General features: G+C 44.6%; 1 protein-coding gene across 2 annotated transcripts in view; it reads left to right on the top strand.

Annotated features, from left to right (window-relative positions):
- The window catches only part of LOC134949325 (cytochrome P450 2C23-like), a 90773-nt gene extending 90035 nt beyond the window's left edge, over positions 1–738 (top strand). For both annotated transcript variants that reach the window (XM_063937823.1, XM_063937822.1), the window contains exon 9: positions 384–738. In XM_063937823.1, the coding sequence (XP_063793893.1) occupies positions 384–565 (182 nt within the window). In that variant the 3' untranslated portion in view covers positions 566–738. The remainder of the gene's footprint in view (positions 1–383) is intronic.
- The last annotated feature ends 11491 nt before the right edge of the window (positions 739–12229 follow it).

Raw genomic sequence — 12229 nt, 5'->3', positions numbered from 1 at the left:
ACAGTGTGTATGGTGTGGGCTGGTATGTATCTCGCCCTTAGATTAACAAAAATCCTTTCCTCGTACTGTCCGTCTCCTCTGGGCACAGTTCTATAACTGAGGTCTGGAAGAGGGGCATAGAGGGAGGAGCCAGTTCACACCCATCTAAAGTCTTAGAGTGCCCATGTCTCCTGTGGAGCCCGTCTATACCCATGGTCCTTACGGAGTCCCCAGCATCCTCTACGGACTAGGAGAAAAAGATTTACCGGTAGGTTTAAAATCTTATTATTACGGTTCATAAAAATAATCCTAAAAGTCGTCTTTTAAATAGTTTCAGGTAAGTACCATTTACCTAATCTGAATCCGTATTACTGTACAACTTATGTTTCATTCTGTCTCCCCAGGGAAACGCATGTGTATGGGGGAGGGTCTGGCTCGGATGGAACTCTTCCTCTTCCTCACCACTATACTGCAAAGGTTTACACTGAAGACTACATTGGACAACAACAACATAAATATAACACCAGAACCAAAGACCAATGGTTCTCGACCTATGCCCTATAAGATGTCTGTGGTCCCTCGCTGATCAAGTACTTAATGTATGTTAGATCCATTGACACAACACAACTGCCTTGCTATGCCTCTCTGGTGAAGCTCTTATTTCAATAACAAAATGTATTTCCAGTTCCCATTTTCATGAGCACATATCACCTTAAAAATGGAATAACTTGAAAAATAAAAATACACAACACAATAAAATTATTGTGGTGTTGCTTTGTTTTCTTAAGCATGTTACAATGAATACTGGAGCTAATTTAGCATCAGTAGCAGACATTGCTAAATTGCAAAATATGCTACTGAAAAAATCTCATGCTGGGGGCCGCCCAGCGCAGGGTAAAGCTGCCCAGCATGAGAAGTGCCACCCTGTGATACGACGGCACTTAAAAAGTCAATTGCAGTACAGGCAGCGGATTACCGGTAGAACCCCTGCATATGCAACATGGCGGCATATGCAGGTGCCCCAGCACTATGATTTACCTCACAGCGGCCACGCGTGTCATCACATGGCCACCCCTTTAATGGTGCGAACACCCCCCCAAATGCTGCGTTGCTGCCCCTCCACCGCCCACTGCTGTCAATCAAATTTTGATCGAATTCTACCGGGAAGCGATGGCAAAGTAAAAGTCTGCGCATGCATTGTGCAGCCACAGTGCATGCACAGATGTCCGAAAATCACCCGTTTGCTATTTTTGGACATCTGCAATTGATACTGAATCAGGGCCACGGTTTTGACAACTTGGCCTTTCTCTTACTGTACAGTACACTCCTGTCCTCTGTGTTTAATAGTAATTTCTGCTTCATGTTCCCTAGGAAAACATTGTAAACGGTTTGGTGAAATTATAGATTTGGTATAAAGAAAACAATTGCCTTTGGTGTAAAATACAGTAGTAAAGAGTTTCAAGCTGTTTCCATGAAGTTGGCCTTTGACATATCTACTGCTGCTGGAGTAATCACCAGTCTTGGATTGGGGCTTTTAGGAAAGTGGTGTTTAGGTATACTGTGACTAATTAAGACTGGATAGATTTCTATCGGTTTCAGTACCATTCTACACAATAACCAGACAATCACTTTACACTCATCTTACCGATCAAATTTCTGTATGAGAATGGACACAGGACACTGCTGTGCTAAATAGGAAAATAATAAAAATAATAATAATAATAATAATAATAATAATAACAACATACTGTACCATTGCAGCACAACTGGTTGGCAACACTGTTTCTAGTACCCTATTCAGTATCAGTTGCAGATTCTGCTAAAAAGCAGAATCTGATACTGATTAAATTACATGCTGGGGGCGGCCCAGCACAGGGCAAGACCACCCAGCATGATAATCGTTGGCGAGCAATGCGATTGCAAATCAATTGCATCGCTAAGTCAGAAATTAGGGTTGACCTCCTGCATGACTAGCATGTGCGTATGCACACAAACGTCCATAGGAATTAATAAAGCGATTGCCGGCTGTGAATAGTTGCAGCATGCCGCATCACAGGAGAGCTGATACCTGTGAGTAGAGATGGCTACTGACTCGCTGTCTCAACACAGTGACTCAGATCATCAGGAAGTATGAATGATTTGAGTCACTCACAGTTTAGTGAGTTGAAACAGCTGCAGCAGTAGCTTCTCTCAGCCAGAGGGAGGAAACTCAGTGTGTCGTTGTGATTGGCCAGCGGAAATACCAGGTGACACCCAGTGGGAGGGGGGAGAGAGCAGTCATGACTCACCAGTCAGTGAGTGCTGCGCTGCTGTGCCTGAGTCATTCATCCTTCCTGAGTCTGCCTGTGAGTAGAGACAGTTGCACACTGTGTAGACTCTAGGGAGGCCAATCCCGGGATCGGGAACGGCGGGATCCTGGGATTTGGGCCCAAAAATGCCAGGATTTGAATCCCGGGATTGGAGCTTCCAATCCCGGGATTCAAGGGATTACAGTGTGCATGTGCGGGAGGGTGGGTGTAAGTAATGACACTTACTATTAGGCGGGCGGCCGCGGCAGCCATGGACAAGCTGAACGCGGCAGCACTTCAAATGTAGCGCCGGCCACCAGCCAATCAGAGCTGGCGGCTCAGCAGCCAATCAGGAAAGCTGCCGCAGCAGCGGCAGCCAATCAGGAGCCACTGCTGTGACCGCTTCCCTGATTGGCTGCCGGTCCGCCAGCTCTGGTTGGCTGGCGACCGGCGCTTCATTTGAAATGCACCCGAGTCCATGGCTGCCGTGGCCGCCCGCCTAATAGTAAGTGTCATTACTTACACCCACCCTCCCTCTTGCGCCGCAACCAACTCTTCCGCGCCGCTACCTACATCCTCCCTCCCGCACCACTACCTACACCCACCCTCCCGCACTGCTACCTACCCTCTCCCTACCTCCTGCACCGCTACCTACACCCTCCCTACCTCCCGCACCAATACCTACACCCTCCCTACCTCCCGCACCACTACCTACACCCTCCCTCCAGCGCTGCTCCCTACAACCTTCACTGGTCCCTACTGCAATCCCGGGATCCCGGGAATCCCGGGATTGACCGTTTTTCAATCCCGAATCCCGGGATTGAAAAAACGGCCCGGGATTGGCCTCCCTAGTAGACTCAGTGACTCAGTGGATGGATCTGATTCATGCAACATAAGCCTGCAGGAGGTGGAGCCCCTCTGGTACAGGGCTCTCAGCTCAGTGCTCACTGTTCCTGCTCAATGTGATTGTGACTGAATTATATGTGTTTCATGGCTGTTAAGCTTTCACTCCTCCGCCAGAAGCATACCCTCCAACATTTTATACATTAAAAATCGGTACAAATTAGGACAGGGGGCGTGGTCACGGGTAAAGGGGGCGTGGTTACGCCATTTTCCTATACTTTCAATAGAAGTTTGTAGAGACAAAAATCGGTACAGACCATAAAAAAGGTACTGTACCTGCTAAAAAGGTACAGTTGGAGGGTATGCAGAAGTGCATATTCAGTAACTAGTATGCAATAATTGGTTATTAATAATATATCAACATAACACTGGTACTATGTTAATATATTATTAACAATCAGTGCATAAGCAGCTGCCTCCCCCAGATGCACTGCACTGCACAATCACTGTAGCTGAATAACTAGCTGAGCCAACTCCCAGAGGACTGAGTCATTCCCTGTCTCCCTCCATGAGTCACCAGCTCTGGTCTGCCAGCACTGAGTTTCTGGCAACTCACTGAATCATGTGCAGTCTCTGTAATACATTCCAATACAAATGAGTTGTCGAGACACTCAGAGCCAGCCCTAACCAATATGATGCCCTAGGCAAGATTTTGGCTGGTGCCCCCTAGCACCTCAGCTGGTTCCGCCTCTGACCGTGCACCCCTTTCCCAACACCATCACCCCCCACCCATAGCAGTCCTTTTTTTGTTTTCCTACCAACTGTAATTTAAATAAGAACAGTGTGCACATTCGGCGCACACCCCAAAAAGGTATGTGTTTTTGCTGGCAAGGGGCTTGGCCACACAATAGTACCCACAATTCAACTTATGCCTCACAGTAGTGCAACTTTATTCACAATTTATAATTCGATAGTGTCCCTTATTCACATTACATCACACAGTAGTACCACTTTACCTTATATACGTTACTCATCACAGTAGTGTCCCTTTTTCACATTACATCACACTGAATTGCTCCTTATTCACATTACACCACACCATATTGCTCTTTATTCACATTAGACCACACAGTAGTGCGCTTTCTATACGTTACGACACAGTAGAGCACCTTATACACATAATGTCACACATTGGTAATGCATTTATACACATAATACCACACAGTAATGCCCCTTACACATATGACACACATTATTAATGTCCTTATAAACATAATGCACCTTACACATTAGGCCAACCCTTATTAATGCCTTTATACACATAATTTCCCTTACACACATGCCATACATTGTTAATGCCCTTATACACATAATGACACACATAATGTCCCTTACACATATGCCGCTCATTATTAGTGCCCTTATACACATAATGACACACATAGTGCCCATTACACATATGTAACACATTATTAATGCCCTTATACACATAATGACACATATAGTTCCTGGCGTGAGTCAACTGGCAGCTCTGCTAACGTCGGATGCCTATTTCTTTATGAAAATGCAACTTATTTGCATTGCTATGTGGCTAGGATGCACAAGCAGCTTCTGCTGATTAAAATGATATGCGTCATGCCTATATAATGTGTGCGACTGTGGCTGCATCTGCATACAAAATGCTACACACAGAATATAGGCATGCTGTGTATCATTTTTATCAGCAGAAGCTGCTTGTGCCCCTAGGCATTCCAGATGCCCTAGGCAATTGCCTAGTTTGTCTATGCCTAGGGCCAACTCTGGAGACACTGACTGGAGACACTCCACTGAACTGAGTCATGTGTCTCAACTCAGTTCAGTGAATCACTTTGCCCATGACTACCTGTTAGAGCTTGGAGAGGCGGAGACGCTGTACAGAGAGCGGGGAGCCAGTACTGAGGAGGAGTGACGTGGATGCCGTGACCCAGAACCGGAAGTGGATGGCAGGTGCACGTGTGTGAGAGTGGTGCCGGTGAGGGGAGAGTGGGAGCAGGTGCCTGTTCTGTGCCTGTGCTGGTCGGAGCGGGGTGCTGGAGAGGGGAGGCGGTGCTGAGTGGAGCTGAGCAGAGCTGAGTGGAGCATGGAGCAAGAGTAAGAGCTGCTGCTGCTCTTTCTGAAAGTTGTGTGAGGGGCTGCGTTTTATGTGAGGGGCTGAGATATTGTGTGAGTGTGTGAGCGGCTGAGATATTATTTGAGTGTGTGAGGGGCTGCATTTTTGAGTGTGTGAGGGGCTGCATTTTTCTGTGTGTGAGGGGCTGAGATATTGTGTGTGTGTGTGTGTATGTGTGAGGGTCTGTGTTTTTGTGTGTGTGTGAGTGGCACTGCCGGTGTCTGGCTCTCACACCGTGGGTGAAGCAGTGGCAGGTCTCTCATGCACAGGCCGAATGCGGAATGCAGTGCCAGCTACTGCACAGGAAAAGGAGCCAGGTGCTGCACGTATTGTTACAGTGCAGTACCCGGCTCCTGTCACTGAGCAGGAGCCTGCATTTTGGTGTCACCCCCCGCACCCACATTGTGACGCCACTGTGTGAGGGGCTGTGTTTTTTGGGTGAGTGTGTGAGGTGCTGAGATATTGTGTGTGTGTGTGTGTGTGTGTGTGTGTGTGTGTGTGTGTGTCTGCGATTTTGTATGTGAGTGAGAAGCTGCATTTTTGGTGCGTGTGTGTGTGTACTAGGGACTGCCCGGTGATGCTGCTGCGGCCGAGCTGCAAATTCCTGCCCACACAGCTGCCTGAGGGATCATAGCCTACTGCTGCTGTCAGAAGGAGCTGCACAAGGGGGGCGGAGATTGCTGCTGCAGCTATCAGGGAAGCGTGACGGAGTGGGCCAGAGACTGCTGCCGTTGCTGCTGCTTGTACGTGAGGAGCTTGCTGCAGAGAGCCGGGGACTGCTGCAAAAAAGAAAAAGACCAGTGTGTGCACAAGGATAGATAAGTATAAGCTTAACTATATTACTGTATAAGTGACTTTTCTTTTGTTTGTTTGCTTTTTCCTGACCTTCTGTATCTCCCCTTGTCCTTTATTGTATTGTTTTATCAATTACTGTTCTGTTGCTGAATATTGTTTCTCTTCACAGCTAGGCTATAGTACTGTATTATATTGCTTAGATTGAATTGTTTTTCCTTAAGGTAAGAGTTAGTCTTTACAAAGAAAATGGGTGGGGCCATGATTGAAAATCTCACTCAGTGCATGTCGTGCATGATGTATGCGCAACTGCAGCTACCGTCCTAGTGTGAATATATCTGCGCGGGGTGTGTGCGAACGGCTGCCATGGAAGCCCAGGTAACTGATCTAGAGCAAACCGCTTCACGACTGAGGTATTTTCATAATCTCGAGCAGTGCTCAGATAGAACGGTTGAGGAGTTGCAGGGACACACACCGGTAGATGAGGACAACCAGGTAGCCAGCTGGATCACAGTTAGAATGAAGAAAAAGACGGGGAGGCACAACATCTCTGACCCTACAAATTCCAATAAATTCACCGCATTGGACCAAGATTCGGAGGATGGTAGTGAGGAAATGACGAAGCTGGTGGAGACTTTTCCCTCTAGCAACCGGAGGAGCGGTACCTCTGGTACATATAGGACAAAAGAAAGCGAGGCACCTAGTCAGACTGTGGTGGTAGGGGATTCTGTTATCAGGAAGACAGATAGGGCAATCTGCTACCGGGACCGTGATCGCCGTACAGTCTGTTGTCTCCTGGGTGCTCGGGTATGGCACATCGCGGACTGTGTAGAAAGATTGTTGGGAGGGGCTGGACAAGGCCCGGCAGTCTTGGTGCATGTTGGCACCAATGACATAGTTAGTGGTAGGTGGGATGTCATTAAGAAAGATTATAGGGACTTAGGCCAGAAACTAAAGGCAAGGACATCTAAGGCAATATTCTCTGAAATATTTACCATGCCACGCACTAGCCCAGGGAGGCAGAGGGTGATTAGGGAGGTAAATGTGTGGCTTAGAGACTGGTGTAGGAGAGAGGGGTTTGTGTTCCTGGAACACCGGGCGGACTTCTCAGTCAGGTGCCATCTTTTTTGTCACAACGGATTGCACCTGAATGAGGAGGGGGCAGCAGTGCTGGGGGGAAGGATGGTTGGAAGGATGGAGGAGTTTTTAAACTAGGTGCCTGAGGGGAGGGTTTAGCTAGAAACTATGGGTCATGCAGGGAGAATAGTGAGGATGGAGGCAGTGAACGAAATGGGGGTGGAGAAGGAGGGAGGGAAAGAGCAGTCGGCAAAGGGCATTAACATGGGTGCTAACAAGGGTTTTACCTAAAGGTATTGCCAAAACACTAACTAACGATGATTATGGGTCATCATCACTGCATATAGAAAGTGATGTCCCTAGCACAAGGGGAAATACTTATCTTAATTGTATGTATGTAAACACTAGAAGCATTACTGGTAAAAAGGGGGAACTAGAAGTCCTTGCAGCACGCAAACAGTATGATATTGTAGGCATTACTGAAACTTGGTGGGATGAATCTCCTGATTGGACAGTCAATCTAGAGGGTTATACACTATTCAGGAGAGATAGATTAAGTAAATGTGGTGGAGGGGTATGTCTTTATGTAAAGCCATTTTTAGAACCTGCTATACTGGAAGATATCCACGAGGAGACTGGAAATACTGTTGAGATGTTATGGGTAGAAACTGCATTTGGGGGAAAGGGAACAAAAAATATAGTATTAGGGCTGTGCTACAAGCCACATGGTATTAATGTGTCTGATGAGGAAATGTTACTGAAGCAAATTGAAAAAAAGCAGCAGGAGTAGGTGACGTAATAGTGATGGGAGATTTTAACTATTGGGAGATAAATTGGACAAACGATTCATGTGATTCTGCCAGGGATAATATGTTTTTAAACACACTAAATGACAACTACTTACTTCAATTAATTGAGGAACCAACTAGGTACAATGCAATCTTAGACCTGATATTAACTAACAATGGGTAATTGATATAAAATATTATAGTAGGGGAGCCCATAGGAAACAACGGCCATAATATGGTCATATTTAATATCAGTTTTCATAAGCAGTCCTATATTGGCTTAATTAGGACTCTAAACATTGGCAGAGCCAACTTCAACATGATGAGGGAAGCTTTAAGGGACATTGAATGGGAAATTTTGTTTCAAGGAAAGAATACTACAGAGAAATGGGAGGTATTAAAATCACTGCTCATTAGTAATACTCACAAATTTATTCCCATGGGCAGCAAACAAAGGACAAAAAATTCCAAACCAATGTCGCTTAACAAAAAGATTAGTGAACTTATTGGCAAAAAAAGGTGATCATTAAAAAATACACATCAGATGGGAATGCAGAGTCATTCCAGCACTAAAAGGATTGTAACAAAATATGCAAAAAAGAAATAAGAGCGGCTAAAGTATAAACTGAGAAGCTAGTAGCTAATGAAAGAAAATCAAACCCCAAATTTTTTTAAATATATCAACAGCAAAAGATTAAAGAAGTAGAGTATAGGCCCTTCAAATGACAAGCTGGGAGTCTTAATCAAAAACAATAATGACATTGCGGATAAATTTAATGAGTTTTTGTCATCGGTATTCACAAGAGAGGACCAGATGCAGGGATTAACACACAATCTCAACAAAGATAATGTCTTACTGCTAAATGCTTATTTAAGTGAGGAGGTAGTCTGTGACAGAGTAAAATAAAATTAGATTAATAAATCACCTGGTCCCAATGGAATTCACCTAAGGGTTCTCATGAAGCTTCACTCTGAACTAGCAAGACCGCTATTTTTGATCTTCAATGACTCACTTGCATCAGGCATGGTTCCCAAAGACTGGCATATAGCGTAAGTAGTGCCAATATTCAAAAAGGGAAGTAAAGCTGAACCGGGTAATTATAGACCAGTTAGTCTCACATCTATAGTGGGGAAAGTACTGGAAGGTATTCTAAGGTATAGTATTCAGAAGTTCCTTGAAGCCAATAAGGTTATTAATAGGAACCATCATGGATTTGTGAAGGATAGATCATGTCAAACAAACTTACTAGGCTTTTATGAAACGGTTACTGCGAACCTTGATCAGAGTAAGGAGGTGGATGTAATCTTTTTAGACTTTGCTAAAGTTTTCAATACAGTACCACACATTATTGTTCAACATTTTAATTAACCATATAGCAGTAGATCTACAATTTTTGCAGACAATACCAAATTGTGTAAGGTTATAAATACGGAGGGAGATGCCGAGTCTCTTCAGAATGACTTAGTGAAACTTTAAGCATGGGCAGCAAAATGGAGAATGAGCTTCAATACAGACAAGTGTAAGGTAATGCACTTTGGTAGCAAGAACAAAAATAACACCTACATTCTAAATGGGGTAAAATTAGGGGATTCTGTACTAGAAAATGACTTAGGTGTTCACATAGATAGCATACTAAGCAGCAGTACCCAAAGTAGGATTGCAGCAAAGAAAGCTAACGAGGTATTAGCATGTATAAAGCGGGGAATTGACACAAGGGATGAGAGTGTTATACTCCCATTATATAAATCACTAGTGAGGCAACATCTTGAATACTGTGCACAATTTTGGGCACCATACTACAAAAAGGATATCATGGAACTAGAAAAGGCGGGTGATCAAACTGATTAAGGGGATGGAGACACTGGAATATGAGGAAAGGCTTGCAAGACTAGGCATGTTTACACTGGAAAAAGGGAAACTAAGAGGGGACATGATCAACATTTACAAATATATAAGGGGATAATGCACAGAGCTTGCGGGGGATCTGCTTTTGCTTAGGTTGGAGGTGAGGAGATTTTGCACACAGAGATGAAAAAGGTTTCTTCACAGTAAGGACAATACGTGTCTGGAATTCCCTGCCTGAGAGAGTTGTAATGGCGGACTCGGTCAACACCTTAAAGAATGGGATAGATAAGTACCTAATGGATAAGGATATGCAGGGTTATGGTGCATATTCACGCACTATGGTTATTAAAAAAAAAGATGATTAAACACAACGGCCGACAATAACAACAGACAAAATTAGTCCTAAAATTAATACAGGGGCCAGTATTTACTAAAAATCCGAGTTTGGCCGATTTGTGTTTTTTTTTCTAAGTCCCAATCCGTGAATTCACTAAGCACCAATCTCGGCAGTGTCTGGTCTATTCGTAATGGTTTGAATGACAACGTTCCGAAATATGAATGAATAGACCATCGGTCAAACGCGTCTGTTATTTCATAGAATACGGGAATTCACTATTCATTTGTATTTGGGTGTTAGTCTCTGAGTGCTCAAATGCGGTCGTATTTTTTTGCGATTCGTTAAAAAAAGCGGCAAAAAAAAAGACCTGCTTTTTTCGGGCATGTTTACATGTGTTGCAAATAAAAAATCACTCACACCTGAATTAGGATGCCTATAAAAGGATGTTAGGCCCATTTCAATACACCTCCACTCAGAAATGGCAGCAGGACTGTGGGCCAGTGATCTTTTGTGTGCTGTGGGATACCTCAGACTCAGACATCAGCCTGTAAGTACCCAGGACCAAGAAACTGAACATGGTCAGCAGGTTGTACAGTTTCCGCGGAGGCTGCGCAGGCCTCGTTTTTTTAGGGGGCATTTAAACTTGAACGCATTGTCCGATGATAAGGTCATACAGATGTTCTGTCTAAATCGTAACAACATTTTCCGTCTGTATGACCTTGTCAAACTGGGCCTAGACCCTGTGACAGCACGCTCTCGACCTGTCTCAGGCCTGCACAAACTCTTGGCTGTGTTGCACTTTCTGGCTACTGGCAGCTTTCAGGCTGTGTCTGGGGATGTCATAGGAATCTCACAGCCCTCATTTTCCAGAATCTTAACACAGGTGATGTATACCTGACAACCTCTTCTGTTTTGTGTTTGTTTTAATTTCTCGGTGGCCAGTTCTGTCTAAAATCTCATGTTTATTGTTCTTTAAAATGTTCACACAGGTGTTGGCTGTTTTGCAGCCCCACATCGAGGCCTCAATTTGCTTCCCTACCCAGGAGTCTCAGTGGCATGCCGTCAGGGTAGATTTCTATGAGCTGGCTGGCATGCCCAATGTGCTTGGAGCCATAGATTGCACACACATTCAGCTGAGACCACCTTGGGGCAGGCAGCACATATATACAAACCGCCATTTCGAACACTCCACAAATGTGCAGGTGGTTTGTGATGCAAATCTCAAAATAATGAGTGTTGTTGCTGGTTACCCTGGGGGCTGCCATGACTCCTTCATCCTCAGTCAGTCATCCCTCTTCGATAAGTTTGAGGACGGACAAATGCCAGATGGATGGCTGCTGGGTATGTAATTTGATATGTGTAGGCATGCGTATACTTTGTCCAAATACAGGTACAGATGTATTAACCTGTAGAAGGCATAAGGAAGTGAGAAACCAGTGATCTGTGCAAGGTGATAAAGGCACCAGCCAATCTGCTCCAATATGTAAATTAACATTTAGGAATAGATTGTCTGCTGCCTTTATTACCTTGCACATATCACTGGTTTTTCACTTCCTTATGCCTTCTACAGGTTAATAGATCTGCCCCACAGTGTGTTACTTATGTGTTGCTGTATCTTAACATGAATCACATTACTATATCTATCTTTTAGGTGATGGAGGATATGGCTGTTTCTCTTGGCTTCTAACTCCATTGTCCCGACCTGATACCCCTGCTGAACACAATTACAATAATGCACATAAGTTCACGCGGAATGTGATAGAAAGATGTTTTGGTGTGCTGAAATCTAGGTTTCGGTGTCGGGATAAGTCTGGTGGCCTTTTGTTGTATAGTCCCTCCAAGGTGACTCGAATTGTGTTCTGCTGCTGCTTTCTTCATAACATGTGTTGCAACAACATCTGCCACATGTTGAGGAGGAGGAGGAGGAGGAAGAAAGCAGCCAGCAAGCAGAGGAATTAGAGACATCTGGTGATACTTGGAGTACTGATGTAGGGAGGCAGGTTAGGCAACAGATCATCAATCGCTATTTCTAAGGTAAGCTTGGTTTGCTTATTTCATTTGTTGTGTATTCATAAATAGATGTTTTGCCTTTTTTACCAAAATCCATTACTCTGAATGTGTCTGTCTCCT

This window comes from Pseudophryne corroboree, chromosome 8 (assembly GCF_028390025.1).
Source record: "Pseudophryne corroboree isolate aPseCor3 chromosome 8, aPseCor3.hap2, whole genome shotgun sequence".
NCBI classification, from domain to species: Eukaryota; Metazoa; Chordata; class Amphibia; order Anura; family Myobatrachidae; genus Pseudophryne; species Pseudophryne corroboree.
This window is presented reverse-complemented; position numbering and strand designations above follow the sequence as displayed.